We start from the raw sequence: 24,200 nt of genomic DNA on the forward strand, positions 1-24,200 counted from the left end.
TTTCATTTAAAAGAAATTTCATATAAAAGAAATTTCATTTAAAAGAAATTTCATATAAAAGAAATTTCATTTAAAAGAAATTTCATATAAAAGAAATTTCATTTAAAAGAAATTTCATATAAAAGAAATTTCATTTAAAAGAAATTTCATATAAAAGAAATTTCATTTAAAAGAATTTTCTTCCTTCCAGAGTAGGTGTAAAATAGAAAAGAAACATAGCCAGTCTTTATAACTTCGATTACGGAGCTGTTTATTACAAATAGTAAAGAATTACTAATATAATAAGAAAATAATGTATATTATTAGTATATAATATTATCTAAACATTTGAAATACATTTGGAAATGTCTATTATATTTCTAAATGTGTATTTCAAATTTTTCTTCTAATTTGACAAGCGCTAATTTCTATTTATATTCTCGGGGTTAGCGCGAGGAAATGAAGAAAACGAAGTGTATTGCCCTTAAGAAGAGACAGAATTGAATCAGGTCTCGCACACGCGAACTGTGACGAGCAAATGCGATGATCGAAAAGGAAGGAAGAGAAGCGTGGGTGGTGTTATCACTGTAGCGTGTCCCGGTTATGATAGTAGAATACCATCGCCTTTTCATTCTCTTCTTTCCTCTTTTACGGGTCTTCCTTTTCGTTTCTCTTCTTACTATCAACGAGAGAATAAACCGACGCGGATCGACTCTCGATAAATAAAGCGTACATTCAGTTGCCATGCTTAGCGAGTCTTTATAAGATCGCGAAGGATATTGCAATGAAGTAATGTGTTCTTCCTCACTGAACACGCGAATTAAACGTTCTGCTAATAAAATTGTGTTTCAAGTAGAAGAGTTTCTCGATACTCAAAATATTTAAAATAAAAATGAACAAGTAATTTTGTTGCCCTTTAAAGTGAATTTGTTAATAATTCCATGTACGTTTCCAAAGCTGTGAAATTTATTTATTAGTAATCAATTTTAGAAAGAAAGGTATATAAATATTGGCAAACTATTCTGACTATTCTCTTCTTTATTAAATCTGTATCATGAAGTCTGGAAAATACATAGTTACCAACCATTGAACTTCTAACAATCTTATTACATATTCAGGAATTCAGTGGTGGGTTTACTACGTGACACACCTAAAAAATGTAAATAATTGTAGAAAATGTATTCAATGTAAAAAATTCAAATACAAACTATTAACCTCTGCCTGTTGCATTGATTTTTACCGCACAATATTTTAAATTACTTTAAAAAGAGAGATTGGAATGTAATGAAAAAATTATAAATAATTTGAAATTTTTTAGTCAATTTCATATCTTTGGTGCGCGAAAGATACTCGAATTTTTACATACATCGACATGATTATTCCTTTGATTATTTCTTTGGATGTAACATTCCATTTAGTATTATCGAATCTGACCATTTTAGGAACTTTGTTCATAAATTGAATCCAGCTCATAAAATTCCAACTCGAAAGGCATTGTGCGACCAGTGGCGTATTTAGTGTAAACAGTGCCTAGGGCAAGCACCCATCGTTCCAATTCCATCTTTTCTTTTCTACTTCTTTGTTAAAAGCGTTCGTCACACAAAACATTTTATTTAGAATTTAGATAATCCTTTTAAAGAAAGTGGAGCTGAAGGGCGGAAGAGACGAAAGTTGGAGGCAAGTGAAGCCGAAAAGTGCAGCAAGTTTTTTTCGAAGCTTCTCTAAAGAGGCATGCGAAGCACATGAATAATAAGCGTAAACTACTAACATTAATCATTCAACTAAATTTAAAATCAAGAAACACTTTCTTTCGGCTTTTTTGCCCCCTCCCCTCCCCCCCCCACCCCGCGGCATTGGGCCCAGGGCACGAGCCCTACTTGCCCCACCCTAGATACGCCTCTGTGACAATGTCGAATAATTTACTTAACGGAAAATTTCCAGATTACAAAAAGTCAATAATCAGTGTGGAATCCAAAGATGCAGTTCTACTTTTAGATGGTTGGAAGAATTCATCATCCAACAATAAGTATGTTGTTGCAATTCTGAATTTAACGAATACGATATGTCCATGCAGATTATAGCTTTCCACATTCAGCAACGTTGTTTTTTCAAGCAACATGATTTTATACAGTAAGATACATGAACGTAATAAAGTTAAGCTATTTACTACGTCTTATTCTACACGTAGAGAATTCACTTTTCTACGATAGGTGAAGTACGGGCCCACCACTGTATAGGATATACAGGTTTATGATTTGATTTGGGTAGAAAATAGTGCTGTGGATATGTATATATTTTGGAATGTGCTTTCTATTACAATTTTTCAGTGAATTTATTGAGTAAGTCTATGTAAGCAACTGCTATCAGGTCTTCACTTTTTATGTTCAACTTATTCATTAAATCCTGGGCAATCTCTTCTCCAGTTCCCACATCCTGTTTATCAGTCAGAACCACCTAAATCAATGATATTAATAGTCTTTTTCAATAATTAATATATCAATGATCAGCATTCTATTTATTTTAAGGGGAAAGAGAATTATGTAGCGCATGTAATGATACAATTTTTGGACAGTTACGAACCTCCAACTCTAAAAAATTTCCTAGCCCTTCAACATTATCAACATGTACACGAGTCTGCCCAATCATGTACAACTGCCTAGTTTTCTTAACAATTCCTATACACCCATTTGATGCGGTCAAAATGTTTGTAATTCCAACACACGCATCCGCATCAAGGGCAGTTTTTGCATAGTCGCAAAGCTTTGGGCCCAACGTGTCAGACCTTTTGTAGTAAAGCAATTCTCCTGAACCATTCTGTAAAGTGGAAAATATTTCATTATATATATATATATGTTGCTAATGTTTAGTCAGGTTTAGTGATTCTTATTAAATTTTCACACATAGTGCAGTATATACTAGAAATTATTAATAGAATCCAAAATATTGTAGAAATTGAGAATTGGCTATAATATTCAGCTGTTATATTCCAAACATAAAAAATAATTTATCTTTTTTACTTCGAATTTTCGTAGTTTCAATCTTCCCTCCGTTACTTTAAAAAAAGTGTCATGCTGCTTAATAATGGTGCATTCGGAATTGGTTAATTGCTTAATTTGAGGGATCACAAGCTCCGGATCGTCGATTTTTGCCTTTATTTCGATATTGCGCATTATTATTATTGTCTTATGTTTTACTTAATTGTCACTGATAATAAATAATGATTCCTTTAAGGATATCAGTGACTTCACCCATTGATTGATATATTCCATACACAGTTCGATCTTATTATAAGACAGCAAAATAAATATGGTTCTTGTATATATATAAAATTATATTTATTCTGGATATTTTGGGAAGTGCAATACAAATATTAGGATGGTACATGGAGCCGAGAAGTTTTTAAGAAAAATCTTAAAATTAATTATATATAGGTGGCTGAAATTTAATATTTTTACGTGCTATACGCAAAATTCAATAAATTTGTTTATTTCTTTATTTATTTAGAATTTGAGGTCCCGGGACTGTTGTTGGGGTCTTACAATCAGAAATCATTATGCAATCATTTTTAACAAAATAATTATTTATTTATTGCCCTAAACAGAAATGTAAATATTTGATGAGTTTATGGACATACAGATGCTAGCGGCGCATAGCGGTGAAAATTATGAACTAAAATGGGCGTTAAAACACGCCCAATTGCCAGGGTTAAGACGCAAAGTATTGTTTGCATAACGCGCTATCGCCGTGTTTTAACGCCTACTTTTTCGACATACGTGGGGTGCAACAACTGTTAATAACTAATTAACTATACGAGCAATCGTTACAAGACTCATGTAGAAGAAATGAAAGGGTCTATATTTTGGAATACAATATTCGAAGTCCAAAATTTGTTTTGGAAAAGCAGCACTTTCGTATTTGGCAAAGAGAGTTCACTTCAGGGGAAAGATAAGAACTTCCGAAATAGCGTTAGGAAGCAGCAGGCTTTCATAACTTAGATAGCGTTGATGTCGTAGCAAAACTAGTGATCCTCTAGGTAGTGATCGGAAAATGTGTCCGCGTTTTCTATTGGTCGACGACATTGCTCTCCTAAACCGGAAATAGAGAGTGCAAGCAAATAACATCTACCAATTGGATTCCACAATATTGAGCGAAAAGTGGGATCAGCAGCAAACTTTATTTAATTCTGTGTGATCTTTGAACTAAGGCGGGCAGGATTCTTTTAAAATGTGCCCGCCGATTTGTAACTTCCGCTATAGGACAAAATGGTGGACACATTTTCCGATCAGCCGATCATGCCGGCAGAACTGTACGCTAATGTGGACGCAGATCCAACCAGATCTGTCGGCAGACTCTGCTGCCAGATTTGATTATCAGGGTAGTAAAATTGCGATCGAACTCCATCCTGAATCGATAACGTTGCATGTGACACAAAAATGGTCGAGGGCTCTAAAGCCTGCGAGACGTGACTAATAGCGAATTCGGTACCTCGCACTGACTCTGCACTGGTGCCAGAAAATGACTTCGATTGGTTGTTTCTGATAGAAACGAAGCTAGCTGCATAAGAATTAACCAATCCAAGTCATTTTTTGGAACCAGTGCAAAGTCAGTGCGGGTTACCGAATTCGCTATAAAAATCTGCATTATGTAAACGTTGTGTCTACACCTTTAAATCCCTTACCTCGTCTTGCAGTTAATTGTATAATACGTACAGCAGTAGGTGTAAAATCAGAAATTAATTTGATTTTAAATGAAAAGCATGAGAACTAATTCGCATCACGCTTAATTAATTTCAGAAACATTAACATAAAATTGAAAATTAAACTAAATAAAATCTAGAAACGCCTGAAATAAAAGTATGTTCTCGAAGTAAATCTGAGAAGCATTGAATATACGTATACATATAAAAATATATATTAAACATTCATGTTTTAAAAGCAATCTTTCGAAAATGAAGAAACCCATTACATCTATATTACGCCAGTAATAAATATTTTTAATAAAATGAAGATGGTGCTCGACACATACAATGTTATGTCTTAAAGACATTTATTTATCTTCAAGTAATACGATTGTACAAGATATAATGCACTGATAAATAGTTTAATAACAATGGCTATTCAATGTCCTCGAGTATACTGCAATTCGCACAGTATTCCCATCACTTTTTACAATGAACTAGCCCAGACTCGGCGACTGTATTTCTATGTCGTCCATCCCAAAGTTTTAAGCCTTCACAGCAAGCCCCTCAAGATCTTTAATACACTGCTGCAAATTAGCTTTTTCTTGCTCTGGAGTAATAGATTTCAGTACATTGGTTATAATCCACTGCACCATGTGTTTCTGAGCAATTCTGCGCTCCACAGACTCTAGTTGAGAATGGTAGTCGAGCCTCTTCTTGACCTGCGAATAAAATATATTGCTGATGGATATTGTTAAGAGTGTAAAGTCTAAAAATTTTGTACAACACGCTTGCGGGGAAAGTGAAATTTAATGCACCACCGTGGGTGTGGTTTGGGAATCGCATGTCCCGTATGTAATTTTCCACAGTTATCTTAGCGATAGTGTGGTACAAGGAGAGGTGTGCGAGTACTCGGATTTTAAGTCGAATAACGGTCGGTCGATCGAGTCGAGTCGAGCGTTTGAATTTTCCGAGCGGCTCAACATCGACGAACTATTCGAAAAAAACGCAAGCTACTTGAGAAACTCAAACGGCTCGAGTATTCGAGCCCCCGTAAGACTTCGAATTACTTGGATATAAATTTTCAGCTCGAAAATTTTCGACTTACTCGAATATATTCGAACAGATCTCCAACTTGTGAGTTACTCGTAAATATTCGAATTACTCGAATTAGTTTGAGTTACTAGCGTCTTATATATGAGGCAGTGAGAGCAACAACGGACTAACCCACATTTTGTTCAAAATTGAATTAGTAGTAATAATGTATTCCAATAGGCTCTACTAATCATATAAAGTAGGAAAAAAAATTTTTTCAGTGTGGGTTAGTCCGTTGTTGCTCTCACTGCCTCATATTTCTTCCTTACAGTTAAACTAATATTTGATAATAAATAAATAAATGTTCGAGTAACTCGAGTAATTCGAATATTTACGAGTAACTCAAAGGTTGGAGATCTACTCAAATATATTCAAGTAATTCGAAAATTTCGAGCTGAAAATTTATCTCCAAGTACATAACTTGAAGTCTTACTAGGTACGAGGCACGTGTCTTATACTATAACTTTGTAGAATTAGGAACTATGCACCATCTCCGTCATAACTGTAAAAACAAAATTATAAAAAACATCGCTAACACGTAGATGTTATCACTTTTGCAAGTTTAGACAAGCGGTGCATTTTCGTTGCTGCACGTGTAGTGAATGTCTAGTTACACAGCAGACAAGTTAAATATAAATACAAGTACATCACCTCGGTGTAAACTTGCATCGCGCGTTCCCTGTAGACAGCTTCTAACTGCATTAAAACAGTTTGTTTCCTGATATCGAAGATCATGCTTTGCCCGTCGAGACGCCATTTCTCTGTTTCCATCTCTTTGATAGCATTCTCATGGGCTTGTACTGCCTCCACTCTTCCGCTGTTAAGCTGTTCCTCTTCTTCGTCTACCTTTTTATCTAAGAATTTCGCAAAATTGGGTCCAAATTTCTTTACAGCGAAGACGCAAATCGTGATCAAAGAAAGTGCATTGTAATATTCGTGTTCTAAAACGTAGATCTCCTTGGATACTAAATACGTCGACAGGGTAGCTACGAACACATATGGACCTGGACACAAAATGAAATTCTTATATTAGGTAACATTTTCAAGTATCCAAATATAAAAAATAGGTAACTATATTATCGACTTACCTGATGCACCGGTTTTAGGGTAAAATATTGTGAACCATTCTTCTGGAATGAATCCATGCCTGACTGGACTAGGATCGATGAGACGTTTTGGACGCGGCACATCAGACAGTACTGGTGCTGTAGTCTGAATGCCACGAGCGGCTATAGACAATGCTTGAGCTACGGAAGGAAAGTATGAGGACAGAGAAGTTTTTCGAAATCTCCATAAAATTCAGAAATTTCTTATACTGTCAGAAAATCCAATAATTGCGAGTATTCGTAACTCGGAATTTTTTATTCTTCTTAATTTTAATTGTACGTTATACAAAGAAAGTGTTGAATGATCACATTTATTCAGCAAAATATCGTAAAAGTAGCCTTATATTATTACATAATGGCAGTAAAGTAATCGACATGTATTTGACAATGACAGCTACGGCATATCGTAAAAAAGTCTCGTACCGATACACGAACTTTTTGATAAAGTAATTGATATTTGTTACGGTGAGAATTCTAACTCACCATTACGAAAAGCTAATCTCGACAACATCTTGCCTCTGGGAGCACCTTGCAGTTCGATCTCGCTAGAGTGCACGAGAACGCTTGAAGTCGGCTGCACGAAGATTCTCCGTACAATACTTAGTAGATAGTAGTGATACTAGATGGAACGTGAACTACTAGTGACCAACTTCACTTGGATCGTTTAAAGTTTAAGTTCTCGCGAGATGGCGATGTATATGAATAATTGCTGCGGGGCCGGCTGGGAATTCTGATGGTTTGAGGGAATTTCTGTGGTCCGGTGTCTGTGGAGCCCTGATGAGCTGTGCTCGCGAAACGTGTGAAGTTAATTGAACGAAACGACTTGTAACGAATAACTTTGAACCAAATAAAGCTTATTGAACTGAACTAGATTAAATTACCCTATATAATAAGACGCTTACGGTGGATGTTCGTTTGTTAGCAAAATCTTTCCAAAGGGTTTTTTTCGTATTTCCCGATGACCTACAAGGTTCAGATTCGGCATGAAGTTTCCTCGGCGCCCAAAGATGTCGTAAAAAATCAAAAACCTGGAAAATTCGATAATGGCTAGTAGCCTGTGGCCTAAAACAGGTATTTATGTGCAATGTAGTAGCCGCTACTGCATTGTATGTAGGCCTGTTTTCATTGTAATACATTGTTTTCCGAGCGATAAGGAAGGAGGCGAAGACAAATTTCTAATGTAATAAACTTCATTCATAACTTTTTTCTGTTCGAACTTCGCGCTTTAAGAGCTTGCGCTAAATGCCGCTAGGGCGAGGATCGCAACTCGCAACATAATTAAATAAGACTCTTGTTGCAATGAGAAAAACACATTAGCTTAATTAGAAAAAAGGTACAATAAAATAATCAATATTGTATCAATGTATTGAGGTCATAGTATCTTTACTAAACGATAAGATAGAAGTTTTAACAGCCGTTGTTAAATTCATATATCTTATGTTATCTATATACATATACATGACGAGCTTAAAAACGGAAATAATTGTTAATTTCATTTCATACCGTATTGTTCTATCAGCATGGCTTTAAATATATTAAGACGTCATTTGTTATCGAACACATTAAGAACACGTAAGAAATTTTGTAGAACACATCGATATATTTGCGAAAAATCAATATGCACGTTATACTGTAATATAGATTTTGAAGTCAGCAAAGAGGGTTAATAAAATCCTTATTTTTGCCTAGAAATACAACATAATTCTAAAATGAATTACGCTAATGGACAGATTTCTGAAAAATATAAAACGCTAGCAGTATCATCGCCAAAACAGTTCGTCTACGTGGTACATTTAAATAGACCCGAGAAACTTAATTCTCTGAATGGTATTATGTGGAAGTATGTATATACGTTAAACCCCAATCAATAGCGTGTTTTAAATTTGATATTGTTTATTCAATGATTGCACAGAGAATTTGAGAATTGCTTCAATGAATTAGCAGTAGAACCTGACTGCAGAGTAATAATTCTCTCAGGTGCTGGTAAAGCATTCTGCGCAGGTATATTGAATTATTCTCTATTTTGTGAGTATCTTATTTAATATAAATACATCTGTCTAACAATGCGAAATTTATCTCGTAGGTATTGATGTTCAGGACATAATGAAACTAGCACAGCAACTAGCAGAAAGTGAAGATGTCGCACGGAGGTGCAAGATTCTGCATTTGATGATAAAGGATTATCAGAACAGCTTCACAGCCATAGAAAAGGTTGATCACTAATTATAGTTGGTAATTATTTAGAAGTTTTCCATCCTCATCGATTTCAATGATTTTGATGAAATCCAATGAGTGGAATGCGTTGCGTCGAAATAAGTCAAAAGAAGTTCTTCGCGAATATCTCGGAAACGAAGGTCGAGCCACGGTAACATGTGTAGGAAAAAGTTATTCAGAATCTTGATCTTGATAACATATCCAAAAATCATTGAAACCGGTGAGGATGGAAAACTTCTAAATGTTTACCTTATACTTTTTCTGTCTGCGGTTATTTATCATTTAACTATTTTATTACATGCTTCTTATAAAATTATTTTTCAGTGCCCGAAACCTGTGATCGCAGCTGTACATGGCGCGTGTATTGGAGGTGGTATAGATATGATATCCGCAGTTGACATTCGTTATTGCTCTTCAGGTGCGTGGTTTCAAATAAAAGAAGTTGATCTGGGCATGGCTGCTGACGTGGGTGCATTGCAAAGATTCCCAAAAGTTATAGGTTCCGACAGTTTAGTTAGAGAACTTGTATATACCGCCAGGAAATTTACAGCCGCTGAGGCATTGCAACATGGTTTCGTTAGTCGTTTATTTGATGACCAAGAAAGGTGAACATTACTACTTCATTTCTATGTTTTGAGTAATGTTTGAATTGGAAATACATTTCACTTCTTTCAGCTTATTAAAATGCTCGATGGAACTTGCGGAAGAGATAGCAAGGAAAAGTCCAGTTGCGATACAAGGCTCAAAATTAAGTTTAAATTACTCGAGGGATCATTCTGTCCAGGACGGTCTTGATCATATTGTAAGCTGCAGTATTATTCCACCTATAATAATAAAATTATTGTTATGTACATATAAACACATTTCTTTTAATTACAGGCAATGCATAATCAAACTATGCTACAAAGCGAGGACTTCATAAATGCTGCCATGTCACTAGTTACTAAATCCGATCCACCAGTGTTTTCCAAGTTATAAATACATTACGAAATGTATATTTAAGAACGATTATTTTTATAGAAATATTTTTATACATTATATAAAGTACGTTAGTTGTTTAAAAAAGTTTATAATGTAAAGGGGTTTTAAATATTTCTAAGAATCTTTCAATACTAACAAATCTTTTTCGCTAATTGAATTTTCTTAACCAAAGAATGCTACTAGAAATGATTGTGAAAGTGTGTTTCATGTTGCCATTTGGAAGGTAAGAAGGAGGCTCTCCAATCTACGTTTTTTAGGCATAGCTTCTAATTCGGCAGCATCCATTGCATCCACAATAGAGTATACATTACGTTCCTCAGGTATTTTCGGCTAGAAGTGGTAGTTAAGTGTTCTGTGAGTAATCTACTGGCTTTAATACTAGTAGCTTCTGTAAAAGGAAGTTAACGCGATCGTGCATAGAGGAATTATACATACAATTAGCAAATTAATATAATGTTCATAATTGATTCTTTTTGTTTCCGGGTCGCATGCAATGGCCATCATATCGGCTATTTCTTCTTTCGAAAATGGTTCCCCAAGTTCCATCATTGCTTTTTCTAGATCGTCACGCATAATAAATCCTTGATTTTCAGGATCTAATAATTGGAATGCTTTTAACAAGTCTTCCGGGTCGGCTGGTTTAAATCTAAATCAGGAATTTTAAATCGAAAATGTAGAAAGAAAGACATACTTTATTTACTATCTTTACTAAATTCAAACACTGCAATCAACTAACTTTCGTTCGTTAATAGCTTTGCACATGTATTCTAAGAATCTGTTTAATGGCACACAGTTGTTTGCCACATCTTCTACTTCAACCTGTATCTCTTGCAATTCTGCCTCAGTAACAACACACCCTAATGCTCTAATAATAGTTCCTAAATCTCTAACATCTATTTCATTGATTTTTGCACTATCAAACACATCGAACGCCTCGCAAAGCCTTTTCTGTAGCAATGATGGTTCGACACTGGACACTGTAGAAAAAGAGACATAAGTATACACGTACGATGCATAATTTAACATTACAAAACATTTACAAGTGAAGACAGCACGAAATAGATTATAGATATAAAAGAAACTGAATAATGTTGCGGACCGGTAAATTACCTTACATATTTGAAAATGTCACTTACTCTTTGTTTCTCTTTTAGAATTATACACAGCAATAGATCAGTAGAAGCTACATTACATTTATACTAACTGACTGATTATATCCGGCTTGATATTGTTTGATCAATATAGTATCTATGTAAAAATTTACATACCTCGATATGTATGTATAAAATTTATTATTTGTTACAATAACGCAATTCCTTACTCGTGTAACGTAACATTGAAAGCACGCAATATTTTGTACATATACATAATTTATTAATACATACTCCGCATAGTTTCGCGTCTGGTATGTCGTCTCACAGCAATGCTTTGCCTGATAGATACTCGGCTTGCTGTCTTATTTGATTCGGATAGTGAAGAACGCATTGTGAGGTAATTTTTAAACTTATGCTTCCGTTTATAATACGACGGGTTTCTTTACAGATCCGCAGGGAACTTAAGATATTTCAGTCTTTGCAGAGGTTTATTCTTTTAAATTAATGTCACGTATGTTTCCGTAATAGAATATAACTTATGAATTTAGCGAGTTAATGAATCGATAATAGACTTTGGATTTATACAAAATTCATTCTGATATACATATGATGTACCTACATCGTTCACATTAGTTTATATATGCACACTTCAGAGTTTTTACAAGACATTCGAGAAAAATATTTAAAAATCATCGTTTCCATGATCCGATGTGCACTCAGCGCGAAGTACAAAGACGAGTAGTTACTTTTATTCAAGATAGAAAAAATACTGTCTAGATTAAACATCTCGCTGTTTAAGAAATAAGTGGAAGTATTTTTAATAAAATGTTGCGCGGAATGATGGAAAGGCACTGTGTTAGAAATGAGCCGTTTGTCGATCTATTTCTGTGAGATCCTCTATTATTTCTTGCACACGAGTTCCGATCTTCTTCGCCACATCTATTTTCTCGTTGTTAGGTAAATAGAGATAACGCCAAACCAGATCGCCATCGATGATACCTCTTGCAGGATTGCCTTGCGTTCGAACATAGCTGTTGTAAGTACTGAAAAGTGAGAAATAGTTACTTCAGATTTCAATCGTTGTATGTAATTATTTCGGGTAAAGATAATTACCGATATGCCTTGGGGTTTAATCCAGCTATGTGGCAAATATGCGTTACCAACACATTTTGTAACATAAGTAATCTTCTGTACGTTTTCTCCGGTACAGGCAGAATGTAACCAAGACTGCCATCGAGAGATGCTGATGCGAAATAGAACGAATGTAATTGCAGTCAAATATTTAAGCAAGACCCGATTTAGTTTTTCTTTCATAAATTTATCTTACCATACATGGTAACATGTCTCTTATCCGCGCCGGAAAAGTGTTTCTTATCATTCGCAGGATCCGAAACTCTACATTTTATTCTGAAGAACGTATTCACTTTCTGGCCCAAGTGGAAATCAGCTTTTCGAATTAATTTCTGCCCACCAAGGCTTTCCCTCGATTCTGGTTGGTACATAAATAATGCGACGTTGCTTTCGCCGTCAGCCACAAGAAATCCTAGATTGGTATTATCAATTAAGTATTCAATAGTGTACACCTCCGCTGGTCTGAAGTCCTGAGAAGAATATATCCTTTTAAAAATCTGTCTACAGCAAAATACGTAATTTAACGCGAACCTCTACTTACTCTGCTAACAAGAGATAAGGTTCTATACTCCTCCTGGAATCTTAATAAGCTAATCGACTTGTATACATCTGCTATTAAAATTAAGCTTTTAATGCTTAACATTTGATGAATGTAGATCTGCGTGTCTATGAACGCAACTCCGACAAGATCGTTATCCTTCAGTTGCCAGATATATATCTTTTGTCCAACTGCGGAGACTAGAAACCCCGATACTTGCGTGATGGCGGTTATCGGACCCTTTTGTTCTTTCGCGTAGATTTGTTTGAATCTGTTTTTCGTCAATGGTTGGCCAGGTTCCGGCACAACTTCAATTATATCAAATATGAGTATCTGGAGAATAAAAGGGAAACCAATTTGGTGATTACATTGAAAGTAGCGAGGGGTATATTAAATTTGAATGTAGGACTCACCCTTCCTCTACTTGTAATATCTTCGCCATAATTGTAATTCGTTCCTAGCACTATGTAACCCTTCAAGCCAGAACGCGTCCCTTCGTATGCCAGGGAAACATTTTTTAGACAAGTCACGTGTTCCCATTGATCGAGTTCAATCTTAGTATTGGGAATAGTTTCCCAGGAAACAGGCGAGAATAATACTATTGAAAACTGTTCTTGCGAAGGGAAAATAAATCTTTCTGGTCGATCTTCCTCTGTAAATTCCTGAGGGGATAGGAATTAGTTAGCAAATGAAATTACTGTACCTTTAAAAGATACGAGGTAATTATTTAGAAGTTTTCCATCCTTACCGATTTCAATGATTTTTGGATATGTTGTCAAGTTCGTTTCCGAGATATTCGCGAAAAACTGCTGCTACTACACAGTGTATTCTGCCGTATACCTACCTACAGTACGCGTCCGTGGCAGCGTATGCGCCAGCATGGGACAAAACAAATGACGAAGCTGACCTTCGTTTCAGAGAAATTTGCGAAAAACTTCTTTTGACTTATTCCGACGCAACGCATTCCACTTTTCAACTTGTCCCGGGTATTAGTATTGGTTGGGGCTAGATTAGTGGGGGGGGGGGGGGGGGCGCGCGCCCGCTCGCTCGCGGGCGCGTAAAGCATGGTAGCGCACTGATATGAGTCGGGGTGTTGACGGGCATCCGCAAGGTTCTGGCTCAAATCTCTAAACTCACATCAGTTCGCTATCATGCTTTACGCGCCCCCCGCACTAGTCTAGCCCCAACCAATACTAATACCCGGGACAAGTTGGAAAGTGGAATGCGTTGCGTCGGAATAAATCAACAGAAGTTTTTCGCAAATATCTCGAAAACGAAGGTTGTGCGGCGGTAACATGTATAGGAAAAAGTTTTTCAGAATCTTGATCTTGATTAGATATCCAAAAATCATTGAAATCGATGAGGATGGAAAACTTCTAAATAATTACCAGATACGATTAGTTTATGTACTCATACCTTATCTTCGCCATTAAATCTATAATAACTTTTCAGTGGCTCGGCTATACTCGTTATAACGCAGTAAGTTTTGCTTTCAAGATGATACGTTACAAAATGTGGCGTACATCGTAATGGTACTTTTCTAACGGGCCATGGAGCATCGTACGATAAATGAGTTGGCAAAACACATATCCTTAACTCTTCCTAAGAATCAAGACGCGCAAACGTGTGTTTATATTTGAATTCAATTGTATAGGCAATGGTGGCAATAATTGCATAAATATAACTATACCTTCCTGTTGAAATAGAGAAACCCTTGTGGACAATTTATATTATTAAAGGGCGCAAAGGAGGTAACAGGACCATCGATACCCATTGGATGGGTACGCAATTCGCCACGTCCTGTGAGGAATATCCAATGCGGATAATCACTGCAAATGAATACACCATTGTAGCCAGCAATATTACTGAAGTAGCGCATCATACAATGCCGAGTGTCATTCATCGAAGGCATGTCTTCATCCTTTGGTTTTGGCCTACGAAACGAAGTAACAATTATAAACTCGGAAACTTAGAAACCCAAATCAACCCAACCGAATTGAAAGAAAATGTGCACACTTCAACTGTCCTGGTATTATGCCATGATCTAATTTCTTGAATCTTAATTTCAGGTGGCCCTTTGGATACCTATATGCTTGATAAATTTGAAGTTCAGAATCGAGTCGTACCAAAAGCATTGGCCTATTTCCGTGATGACCCAATGCTACTATTAAAATTTCGCGCACCTGCAATAGATACATTTTATGTAAAAGCATGGATTTGTTTTGGTTCGTATTAAAGGTCGCCGGGCATTTCGGCGAATCGAGGAAATTAATATTTAATTAATTGTCGCTGCGCCTCAGTCTGGTGTGCGCGGCTCTATAAGAATCAATTGTTTCTAAACTTTTCTCTTCGCTTCGCCGCGCCTCGCTTCGCCAAAATGCGCGACGGCTGCGCCACGGCTTAAATCTGTCCCATTAATTTAAACCACCTGCATTTCAGGATTGGGAATCTCGTTAACCGGTGTTGTCTGCAACGTTGTAGACTCCATACTGTCATGCAATACGTATTGTCCATATCCAAAATTACGGATGAGATAAGACAAGCGTAAATCAGGAAGAGAATATATTTCTAATGTTCCACTGTCTCTATATACTAACAACCAATACGTCGGTTTTATCTCCTGCAAATGCTTCTGCCACCTGTAAAAGATTAAATCATATAATTTTATACATCAGGCTTAATATTACAATAGATTCAATCTTTTAATTAAAATAAGAAAATTACCAAGGGACTTTTTTAAACGGTCCTTCAGATACTTTATTGTGTGCCGGTGGAGGCATTTGAAAAGCTGGTGCATCACCATAAAGAAGATCGTCTTCGTTATCGATATTACCAACTATGGTTGGTTCTTCTACGTTATGCTCCTCTTCCGTCACTTCGTCTTCTACACTCTCAGCTAATTGCGTTGTGAATATTCCACTGACATCCCTGTAAGCACATAGTGCTTCTATTTGAGGACGCTAAAATTCGAATTAGGACATTTCCAGTTATAAATAACAATAGAATAGTGCGTAACAAAATTTCGAATGGAATTATTCACTTACAAACAACAGGTTTGCCGCTTGGGCGTGCAATTTCGCAGTTCCACGTCCTTCTCTAAGAGTCAGCAACATGACTTGTCCGTCTTCAGAGAGTAATGTCACGTAAGGATCTGCACAGCTTGCATGTATAATTGGACATCCAAGATCTATGGGCATGTGTTGGATCTATAATTGTGATATGTGAAGGTACATCTAGAATTGTTTAAAAATCGACACGCAAGTACTGGTTATCGTATCAATATTATATGCACCTGCTCAATTCCTTGTAGAAGACGTACACCCATTTGAGTGACTTGCACTATGTACCTATTCGCACCAAGGTTTCCAGCGAACACTGTACTCCCCTGTGTACTGAATCCGCTTTGATCTACTTCATTAATTTCTTGACCAGTTTGTAATATCTATGAAAATTACAGTGTTAGCTGACGTATGTTGCGTTTAAAAACAAAGATATTACACGTGCATGGAATGCATAATACCATCGTCGAATCTTCTTGACTTAGGATTAAAAAGGCATGCGACCCTTCCGCTTCTGGTCTTACTTGTTCGTCATTGTTTAATGCCCCAATAACAGTCCACATATCTTCGCATCCTGGTAATTCGAACGTTGTTACAACCTGTTTTATAACGGAATAATATTTTTATTAGATAATTTGAGAAGTTTCATTTTTAAAATGTTACGAGTTAAAATAATCACCTGAGGCCGAATACAACATTGAAGAACACACAGCGCACCATTTTTACCGTAACCAGAAGTCGTAACAAGTTCAACGTCGGGATCTTGACTGTGTGAAAATTCTTCGGATAAAAACGCTGGTTCACCCATAGATATATTGCCACACGGACCAATATTTAATAAACTATCACATACCTACAAAGGTTTCATTGGATAGTAGAAGAAGTTTTGCGATATATTTTTATATCTAAATACCTCAAATATATATGAAGTGATTTGGATGGAAGTGTGTGTTTCACTTCCATATACTTCCAGCTCTTCCGGATCTTTTATATCTAATACATCGGATGCCATCCAATCTCCTATGAAATCTTGCTTTATCTTCTTCGCTGGGGTTTCTTCGGTATCATCTTCCTCGAGCGTTATTTCTTCAGTTTCATAGATATTTTCGATCTGTTCTGACTCCTTTTCGGTAAACCTTAATAAAAGGGAATTACCAAGACGCGACCCCAGAAATAGGTAATTATCTTCGCACATACACACCTACGAATTAAATTTTGTTTCACTATACGCCAAAGAGATACTGCATAATTCATTTTTAAGATATACTCACACACGAAGTCAAAACACTCGCTGCAGCTTTGTCGAAGTGAAAACCTCTTACTGAGCGCATACTATCGGCAAACAGAGACAGTACATATAATTCTCCGCTCTTTAAAGAAATTACCAAACGATCTGAAGATATGAATGCAACTTGAGAACCTTCTAAACTGATCTTCACTCCCTCCTGTGGTTCTGTAATTGTAAGATTCCAATGAATTTGAATATATTCCGAGTGATAAGGTACGTGTATTATTTAATACTAACTTAATGGAAAATTTGTACTGCTTTCTGCTAGGCTATTCAAGGAAACTCCATAAGGTGGTATACTTTGGTTTAAGTATACAAGGGAATTGACTGCCATAATTAAAGTCCCGCCAAGCGGCTTCTTTACTGGTACTGCTTGGTAGCAATCAAACGGTAAATTTGATACAGACCAAATTATAGGATGTACTCTCTGTTGAATATTTAAAGATATTGCAACCATAGCGCAAGTATCTTGCCTGACTGCAATACGCCTAGAATTTTGTATGATATTGTACATCGAAAGGTTTCATCGATGCGAGTCACGTTGCAAATATATAATGATTACCCTGAAAATGTCCTCACTGGCTCGTACAGTATTAGCAATGTCGGTTCGTAATAACCATGTAAGAACTGTAAGTCTATTATATTGTCCATTTTCTCCTCTAAACTTTTCAGAACTATCATGTACGACGACAATATAGGAGTTTTATTAGACGATATTTTTGTATTATCTAGTAGATCTCCATCATCGAGACTAGGATCCTTTTTAAAAGGTAATACAACTAACTTTCGACCGTATATCAACATTACTGCACACCTTCCTTCAGGATCTACTCTAACGATAGGAATATGATGATGATTTGTCCACCCATCCTATGAAAATAAGCAAAAGCATCCCATTATTTCTCTCACTTTCGTGTTAAAACTATCACATATTACTGAAAATCAGGGGTTTAAAACAGTTGACATTGGTTTCAGTTCTTGACACAGTTATTCAGAATATCGGTTCTTCATAACTGTATCAGTCAGAACTGATGTACAACTGTTTGAAACAGTTATTTTCGGAACCGTTTCAATCCCTGCTGAAAACTATCACGTATTGCTCGAAAAATGCACAGATATTAAACTCATGAATGTACTTGAAAGCGAAATGCAATTACCCGTATTTCTTCTTCTTCGAAATAATGTAAAGATACTGTTCTCAGATCGTGCGTATCCTGATCGTACTCTACAACTGACAACTTTGCATCCCTGAAGCTCAATAGAAGGGAGTCCCTTTGAGATCCAACAAGAGTTACAGCTTGCATAGACATTACATTCCCATGTAAAGTAAATTGAGCCAAGCATTCCAGCTTCATTTTTGGTGGGCGTGATTCTGAAAAGGAAAAGCACGGATTGTGTAATAAGAGCAATTCAGTGTAATTTCAGCAATATCTGTACTGAATTCATGTACAAGAAGTAAGACACACATTAAAAATACACAAAATTCCAATAATATTCTTTTATTATTAGATTCATATTAGTTTTGATAGAAGACTTTAATGCTACTTAAGTTAAGGACAAAAAATTTAGCATTTTATTTAAAAAAATAAAGGTGAGCCAGGGGTCTCTTCTATAATTCTGCTAATAGAAAAATTATTAATACCATATCAAGGCCCACTTAACATCATACATAATTTGTACTTAATGTTTTTCAGTATATCAAACAATAGATCTATTTCATAGTTTCTACTTCTCCTTATATACATAGCAATATTCATTACTTAAAAGCAACATTTTCTGCGTAAATTCTTACAAGATCAACGACTCTTATCATCGTGGTATTTATAAAATATATGAACCCCCATCCAAGAAGAGAATATACAAAAATAATTGAATTAAAATCTGTCATCGAAGTTCGGCTCAAATCCTAAAATTGACACGCAGTGGTGCACTGTTTGGACATTAATAAATTCCAAAAAACAGATAAACGATTGTACCTGTATATTTCTCTCTTTTCGTTATATCTACGTCCGGTATTAAACGAAATACTCGGATGATATTTGCACCTGCCACGACGAGGCATTTTTCCAAACGATTGAAGAAGTAGCATGTTATCGCGTGTTCTACTCCCGTGGAGGGATGAGTACTTTTGCAGATCGAATACATCGTGATTTATACCACTAATTGTTATAAACTAGTCATATTCCGTAGAGGTTAATGTACATGTAAGAATTCTTTACAATATTGTCATTTGAAGTGTGTTGTTTTATACGCCGCGTAATTAGTCGTGCCAATATCGATATAAAAAAAGCACTGCGTTCGTGCGTAAGCAGTACTGACAACATGTTAGATCTAAATTCCCCTATTACAATATTAGAGCAAGCTTTTAAATTTGTAAAGGGATATTACCCATAGAGGACGAATTCTACTTACGCCCAAATTACGCGCACAAGAATTTCCCGGTTTTGTAATAAAATGAATATCATAAATTATATTCCAGATAGCACACGTCGTCTATAAGCCGTCTTTAAGATGTCTTCAGACGTTTTGAAAGTCTAAAAGACGTCTTAAAGACGGCTTATAGACGACGTGTGCTATCTGAGTATGTTTCTGTTTTCGAGTCGTAATTTATACTGTATTTTCCGATAATGGCTCTTTCACAGATTTCCCACTTAGCCCAGACGTCTGAAAGACGTCAATTGTACGCCCGTTTTAGGTCTGGAGTCTGGACGGCTTTAGGACGTCTTTTGGGCGTCTTTAGACGTCTGTGTGCTATCTGGGTTTCTTTTCCATATTTCAGGACATTTTCATAAATTTGGAAACGAAAATCACCGGTGTCGCGGGCGTAAGTAGAATTCGCCCTAATAGGTATGCCAATTTTCTTTCCGAAAATCATTTAAGACCGGTATTCATAGTCGCTACTTATTCTTAAGCAAATGCTTAAGCATGCGGCACCTTCTACTAACCTAGTAGCTAGTAAAGGATGCCAAATACTTAAGCATTTGCTTAAGAATAAGTAGCGACTCTGAATACCGCCCTGTAAGTAGACCTACGCCCCTACAGATTTGCGACCGATCTGCGCACTCCCACGAATCTTAAGAGGCGTCACTCGACAAGGTCCTTACTTGACCTTGGCATTTAAATTGGTTGTCTATTCGAGCGGGATATTAAAATCGACTAAATGTACCTTACCGCAATTTCCTGATTATTGCCGAAGTTTACCGTGGTTTACCGATCATTGCCGAATGAGCATTTAAATGGTTGTCTAGTGGTTTCCCTAGTTTATGTCTGTCCTTGTCGAGTGACGCCTCTTATTATATCTCCTCTTTGGTAATAGACAGGTGTTCCGATTCCGCACCTTTACCCCAGCGATTTTGTGGCCGATTTCTGTTTGGTTCCTCTGGTCGTCGCGAGAGACGTCGTGCTAAAAAATCCATGTACGCATGCATTTATGTGATTGTAGTAGTAGAGCTTTTAGTAGTATTATGCGCAAAAAGTCAGCCTTTTCTGCTTGAGCGCCAATCTAGCGGCGGCCAGAAGAACTAGGCCGAAAAGTCACACATTCTGAAAAGGAGTCGGAACACCTGTCTATCACAACGTGAGTAAAAGCGTTCATTAGTTCGTTTGGTCCATCTTACTCACGGAAATAAGCAGGTACTATAATTTCCATGCTATTAAGAAAAAACATACAAAAGATGTTGAACTACTTTTAACAAATGGAAAACAAAAATCCTTCCGATACTCCCCTTCATTTGGCTGTTACAAACGGTGACATAGACACTGTTGAGACTATTTTGCGTAGAGAAGTTGATATTGATGCTGCATGTGAGGATGGTACAACTGTACTTCACAAAGCTATTCGATGGTACAAAATCGAACTTATCAAGTTGCTTTTAAGCAGAGGTGCTAATGTCAATGCTGAAGGAGAATATGGTCAAACTTCCCTGCATATTGCAGCCGAGGCAGGGTATATAGAACCTGTTGAGCTCCTTTTAAAATATGGAGCTTATATTAATTCTGTGTGTACCTATGTTGGCAAGGAACATTGTACACCACTGTACATCGCTGTTAAACGCAAAAATAAAAAACTCATTAAGCTACTTCTAGAACATGGAGCTAACGTTGATGCTCAAGATCAGGCTGGTAAAACTATATTATACTTTGCTGTTGAAGATGGACGTTCATTAATTGTTCAGCGTCTTCTAAAGCATCATCCTGATGTGAATAACAGAAGCAACAGGAGCGCTCTTAATGTTGCAGTGCATGGCAATGGAAGAGATTATAGCAAGATTGCTGAAAACCTGCTTCAATATGGTCTTACCATCGACCCTGAAGATGCAAACATTTGTAAATTGCTGCACGCTGCTGTTAGGAAAGGATATTTGACAATTGTCGAAGAACTCCTAAAATATGGTCATGATGTTAACATGGTAGACAACTCAGGACCCAGAAAGGGTTGTACACCTTTACATGTTGCAACTAAAAACAAACAGGAGGAAATAGCCAAACTCTTGGTCAGCTATGGAGCTGATGTAAATGCTCAAGATGAAACTGGAAAGACTCCGATATTTTATGCCGTTGAGAAGAACTGCAGAGAAATCGTCAAACTTCTTTTAAGACACAGTGCTGATGTTAAAACTAGAGATAAACATGGGAGAACAGCATTGCACTTTACTGCTATAAACGAGCATGTAACCAGTGAATGCCAGCTTGATATTAATGTTAACGTAGAAATTGCCAAGTTGCTTTTAACAAGCGGAGCTAATGTAAACGTTGAAAGTGGAGTGCTTCATATGGCTACTATACAAGGATTCGTGAAACTGGTTGAGGTGCTTTTGGAATATGACGCGGACGTTAATTACACAATTAAAAATTACGGAATACCACTTCACATTGCTGCTGAAGGTGGTAAACTGAGCATTGTCGAGGTCCTCTTAAAATTTGGTGCCAACGTCGATTCTAAGGATTACTGTGGCAGAACTGCGCTTCACATTGCTTGTGACAAAGGGAACGGATATATTATTATAGCTCTTCTAGAGCACAGTTGTGATATTACTATTATGAAATCATGTTATGATCAAGTGTTGCACAGTTATGATTCTGATGACGCTTATAGTCGAAACGACATTCCTATGATCCTTAAACATCATGCAGTTAAAGTGAAAACTGCAAATTTATATGCAAGTAAAGATTTGCCATTAATTAGTAGCCAAGACGTAACATGTACTTTTCAGAACGAATGTGAGGAAGAAATAGCAAGGATGAAGGGTGAGAAGGTTGGGAATGCTAATATCTCATTTTATGATATCTTGACAAAAAATATAAGTCAATTAGTAATATACGCAGGAAATGAAAGTATAGTACAGGCCTTTAGATCGGGTGATTACGAAAAAAAGTTTCCAATATATGCTACTATGATAAATGGTAAGTTTAGAAAAGGGCAAAGGAGGAAAGTGTTGATCGAACAGGGCAATAAAATTTTCCATTTTCTCTTTACCAATTTCCTTGGTATTCCATATGATTGCACTGAGAGAATATTTAATTATCTAGGTGACGAAGATTTAAGAACGTTAATGGACGCTTGCAAGCGTAGTTAAGGAGGAATGTTCGGAAATGCGAGGACAGTAATAGTTCGTGTTAATTTTTATATATATTTATTGTGATCTTACGAAAGAAGATATTTTGTTTGCTTTAAATAGAGCGCTAACATGCAACCAATTGTGGGGTTCGCCTGCCTCATCGTTTCTGCGACTCGGGCACCCGGGTGGACCAAGTAGCTCGAGCTGTCGCGGGTCGTGGTTGTGAGAGGTGGCGGCCAAGCTTATTTATGTAATCCCAAGCAGGGTATTCGCGCTCAACGTGTATATTATTTTGTAAGCGCAGACAACAGTCTACTAGTTTGGTTTAAAGATAAATTACTATTGATGGAAACTATTAGTTTGAAATGTAGATCAGGTGCTCTTCAGTTAAATTCATCGAACTTCAGAAAAGACCGAGATACAATTTCCATATGACTACAGGCAATCATATTTTATGCATCCTATATGTAGCATATGTATGTGTACAACTTGGAAGTATGTATAGTCATACAGAAATCGGATCTCAGTTGTTTGTTTTTGAAGAAAAAGAAATTAGGGCCGGTATTCTCAGTCGCTACTTATTCTTAAGCGAATGCTTAAGCAGTCGGCATCCTTTACTAGCTACTAGGTTAGTAGAGGATGCCGCATGCTTAAGCATGTGCTGAAGAATAAGTAGCGACTGAGAATACTGCTCTAAACAATACATATTTGTTTACTTAATGCAGGGCTGCACAGGGTACTGTTTTCAGCGCCTAGCGGGGAGCAACCGGCCGTGCGTCGAGCTGTCCCGTTGCTAAGAGTAGAATCAGTGAAGAGAACTGCAGTAGTGTATATAGATGCGTGCTCGTAGGCGCGCGTTTCGCAGCGGCTTTTTGTCGTTTTCGTAAAGAACGCGAGTGGCTGATTTCAAGTCGTTTGGACTTGCACCTACACTACTGCAGTTCTCCTCACTGATTCTATCCTTAGCAACGGGACTGCTCGGCGCACGGCTGGTTGCTCGCCGCTAGGCGCTGAAAAACAGCACCCTGAGTACAGTCCTGACTTAATAGAATCTTTTATTTTGTATAATAATAGCTTGTTTTACAGTATTACATAATTTATCTTTTGTACTTAACTATTTTTTTTTTACTTTTAATAGTATTATTAATTTTTTTACAATATTGAAGCATACAGACTACTTATATAATATGAAAGTTTATTTATTATGCTATTGGAAATGCTGTCTCTGTTACTGCAAATATGCGCGAACTTCCGAGGACGCTCATGTAGAAGGCAACGATAGGATAATGAGTGACTTTTAGGCATTAATTCTTTTATATAACGTCAAATGCGATTATTCTTTTACACTTTATAGATAAGCATATATTTTTCATAAACTTTATAGTATAATGAAATATAATATTATGAAATGAACAACAGTTTAATAAGAAAATACAATAAAAAGAATGTAAAAATCAATAGTCTTGAACTGTATGGTAT

General features: G+C 36.5%; 6 protein-coding genes across 9 annotated transcripts; 2 read left to right on the forward strand and 4 right to left on the reverse strand.

The window, feature by feature from the left end:
• Positions 1–2,271: 2,271 nt before the first annotated feature.
• On the reverse strand, positions 2,272–3,263 carry LOC143373540 (uncharacterized). The gene is made up of 3 exons (XM_076820905.1): positions 2,997–3,263; positions 2,560–2,793; positions 2,272–2,433 (listed from the first exon to the last, which is right to left on the reverse strand). Exons 1-3 carry the CDS (start codon positions 3,147–3,149, stop codon positions 2,293–2,295), a joined length of 528 nt encoding a protein of 175 aa, XP_076677020.1. The 5' UTR covers positions 3,150–3,263; the 3' UTR covers positions 2,272–2,292.
• Positions 3,264–5,001: 1,738 nt separating this feature from the next.
• Atpsynb (ATP synthase subunit b, mitochondrial) lies at positions 5,002–7,499 on the reverse strand. The gene is made up of 4 exons (XM_076820900.1): positions 7,342–7,499; positions 6,841–6,999; positions 6,404–6,756; positions 5,002–5,379 (listed from the first exon to the last, which is right to left on the reverse strand). The coding sequence occupies exons 1-4, from the start codon at positions 7,367–7,369 to the stop codon at positions 5,203–5,205; spliced, it is 717 nt and encodes a 238-aa protein (XP_076677015.1). The 5' UTR covers positions 7,370–7,499; the 3' UTR covers positions 5,002–5,202.
• Positions 7,500–8,137: 638 nt separating this feature from the next.
• Positions 8,138–10,205, forward strand: LOC143373537 (delta(3,5)-Delta(2,4)-dienoyl-CoA isomerase, mitochondrial). 2 transcript variants are annotated; one of them, XM_076820899.1, is made up of 7 exons: positions 8,138–8,191; positions 8,548–8,698; positions 8,771–8,859; positions 8,942–9,069; positions 9,397–9,677; positions 9,748–9,874; positions 9,952–10,205. In XM_076820899.1, exons 2-7 carry the CDS (start codon positions 8,568–8,570, stop codon positions 10,048–10,050), a joined length of 855 nt encoding a protein of 284 aa, XP_076677014.1. In that variant the 5' UTR covers positions 8,138–8,191; positions 8,548–8,567; the 3' UTR covers positions 10,051–10,205. The 2 variants fall into 2 exon arrangements, with proteins under 2 accessions (XP_076677014.1, XP_076677013.1); XM_076820898.1 differs by lacking the exon at positions 8,138–8,191 and adding an exon at positions 8,287–8,430.
• LOC143373539 (dynein regulatory complex protein 8) lies at positions 9,644–11,557 on the reverse strand. Of its 3 annotated transcripts, XM_076820903.1 has the most exons (4): positions 11,439–11,557; positions 10,790–11,030; positions 10,489–10,699; positions 9,644–9,896 (listed from the first exon to the last, which is right to left on the reverse strand). In XM_076820903.1, exons 1-4 carry the CDS (start codon positions 11,536–11,538, stop codon positions 9,888–9,890), a joined length of 561 nt encoding a protein of 186 aa, XP_076677018.1. In that variant the 5' UTR covers positions 11,539–11,557; the 3' UTR covers positions 9,644–9,887. The 3 variants fall into 3 exon arrangements, with proteins under 3 accessions (XP_076677018.1, XP_076677019.1, XP_076677017.1); XM_076820904.1 differs by lacking the exons at positions 9,644–9,896; positions 11,439–11,557 and adding an exon at positions 11,190–11,432 and having other exon boundaries at positions 10,238–10,699; XM_076820902.1 differs by lacking the exon at positions 9,644–9,896 and having other exon boundaries at positions 10,241–10,699.
• Positions 11,558–12,001: 444 nt separating this feature from the next.
• Positions 12,002–19,455, reverse strand: Cpsf1 (cleavage and polyadenylation specificity factor subunit 1). The gene is made up of 20 exons (XM_076820897.1): positions 19,140–19,455; positions 18,321–18,535; positions 17,726–18,033; positions 17,401–17,651; positions 17,147–17,328; positions 16,789–17,076; positions 16,555–16,728; positions 16,337–16,474; positions 16,109–16,258; positions 15,861–16,022; positions 15,541–15,776; positions 15,245–15,455; positions 14,833–14,999; positions 14,507–14,750; positions 14,233–14,418; positions 13,230–13,478; positions 12,820–13,149; positions 12,475–12,748; positions 12,261–12,390; positions 12,002–12,190 (listed from the first exon to the last, which is right to left on the reverse strand). The coding sequence occupies exons 1-20, from the start codon at positions 19,306–19,308 to the stop codon at positions 12,004–12,006; spliced, it is 4,251 nt and encodes a 1,416-aa protein (XP_076677012.1). The 5' UTR covers positions 19,309–19,455; the 3' UTR covers positions 12,002–12,003.
• Positions 19,456–20,447: 992 nt separating this feature from the next.
• Positions 20,448–24,179, forward strand: LOC143373487 (uncharacterized). The gene has a single exon (XM_076820808.1). It carries the CDS (start codon positions 20,859–20,861, stop codon positions 22,737–22,739), a length of 1,881 nt encoding a protein of 626 aa, XP_076676923.1. The 5' UTR covers positions 20,448–20,858; the 3' UTR covers positions 22,740–24,179.
• The last annotated feature ends 21 nt before the right edge of the window (positions 24,180–24,200 follow it).

The sequence above is a fragment of the Andrena cerasifolii genome, chromosome 9, assembly GCF_050908995.1.
Source record: "Andrena cerasifolii isolate SP2316 chromosome 9, iyAndCera1_principal, whole genome shotgun sequence".
NCBI lineage: Eukaryota > Metazoa > Arthropoda > Insecta > Hymenoptera > Andrenidae > Andrena > Andrena cerasifolii.

Bases quoted from the DNA above. Each gene is read 5' to 3' on its own strand.
- LOC143373540 (XM_076820905.1), bottom strand. From the start codon at position 3,149: ATGCGCAATATCGAAATAAAGGCAAAAATCGACGATCCGGAGCTTGTG. The intron at 2,794-2,996 runs GTAAAAAAGATA...TCCACTTTACAG, and splicing joins TGAAACTACGAAAATTCGAA to AATGGTTCAGGAGAATTGCT. The intron at 2,434-2,559 runs GTTCGTAACTGT...TCATTGATTTAG, and splicing joins GAAATTTTTTAGAGTTGGAG to GTGGTTCTGACTGATAAACA.
- Atpsynb (XM_076820900.1), bottom strand. From the start codon at position 7,369: ATGTTGTCGAGATTAGCTTTTCGTAATG. The intron at 7,000-7,341 runs GTGAGTTAGAAT...TTCCTTCCGTAG, and splicing joins GAGATTAGCTTTTCGTAATG to CTCAAGCATTGTCTATAGCC. The intron at 6,757-6,840 runs GTAAGTCGATAA...TTTTGTGTCCAG, and splicing joins CCCTAAAACCGGTGCATCAG to GTCCATATGTGTTCGTAGCT.
- LOC143373537 (XM_076820898.1), top strand. From the start codon at position 8,379: ATGGCTTTAAATATATTAAGACGTCATTTGTTATCGAACACATTAAGA. The intron at 8,699-8,770 runs GTATGTATATAC...ATGATTGCACAG, and splicing joins CTGAATGGTATTATGTGGAA to AGAATTTGAGAATTGCTTCA. The intron at 9,875-9,951 runs GTAAGCTGCAGT...TTTTAATTACAG, and splicing joins AGGACGGTCTTGATCATATT to GCAATGCATAATCAAACTAT.
- LOC143373539 (XM_076820902.1), bottom strand. From the start codon at position 11,538: ATGCGTTCTTCACTATCCGAATCAAATAAGACAGCAAGCCGAGTATCT. The intron at 11,031-11,438 runs GTATGTATTAAT...CTTTTTCTACAG, and splicing joins CAGACGCGAAACTATGCGGA to TGTCCAGTGTCGAACCATCA. The intron at 10,700-10,789 runs GTTAGTTGATTG...TTCCTGATTTAG, and splicing joins AAAGCTATTAACGAACGAAA to ATTTAAACCAGCCGACCCGG.
- Cpsf1 (XM_076820897.1), bottom strand. From the start codon at position 19,308: ATGTATTCGATCTGCAAAAGTACTCATCCCTCCACGGGAGTAGAACAC. The intron at 18,034-18,320 runs GTAATTGCATTT...TTATTTTCATAG, and splicing joins TCGAAGAAGAAGAAATACGG to GATGGGTGGACAAATCATCA. The intron at 12,749-12,819 runs GTAAGTAGAGGT...TATTCTTCTCAG, and splicing joins CCTTATCTCTTGTTAGCAGA to GACTTCAGACCAGCGGAGGT.
- LOC143373487 (XM_076820808.1), top strand. From the start codon at position 20,859: ATGGAAAACAAAAATCCTTCCGATACTCCCCTTCATTTGGCTGTTACA.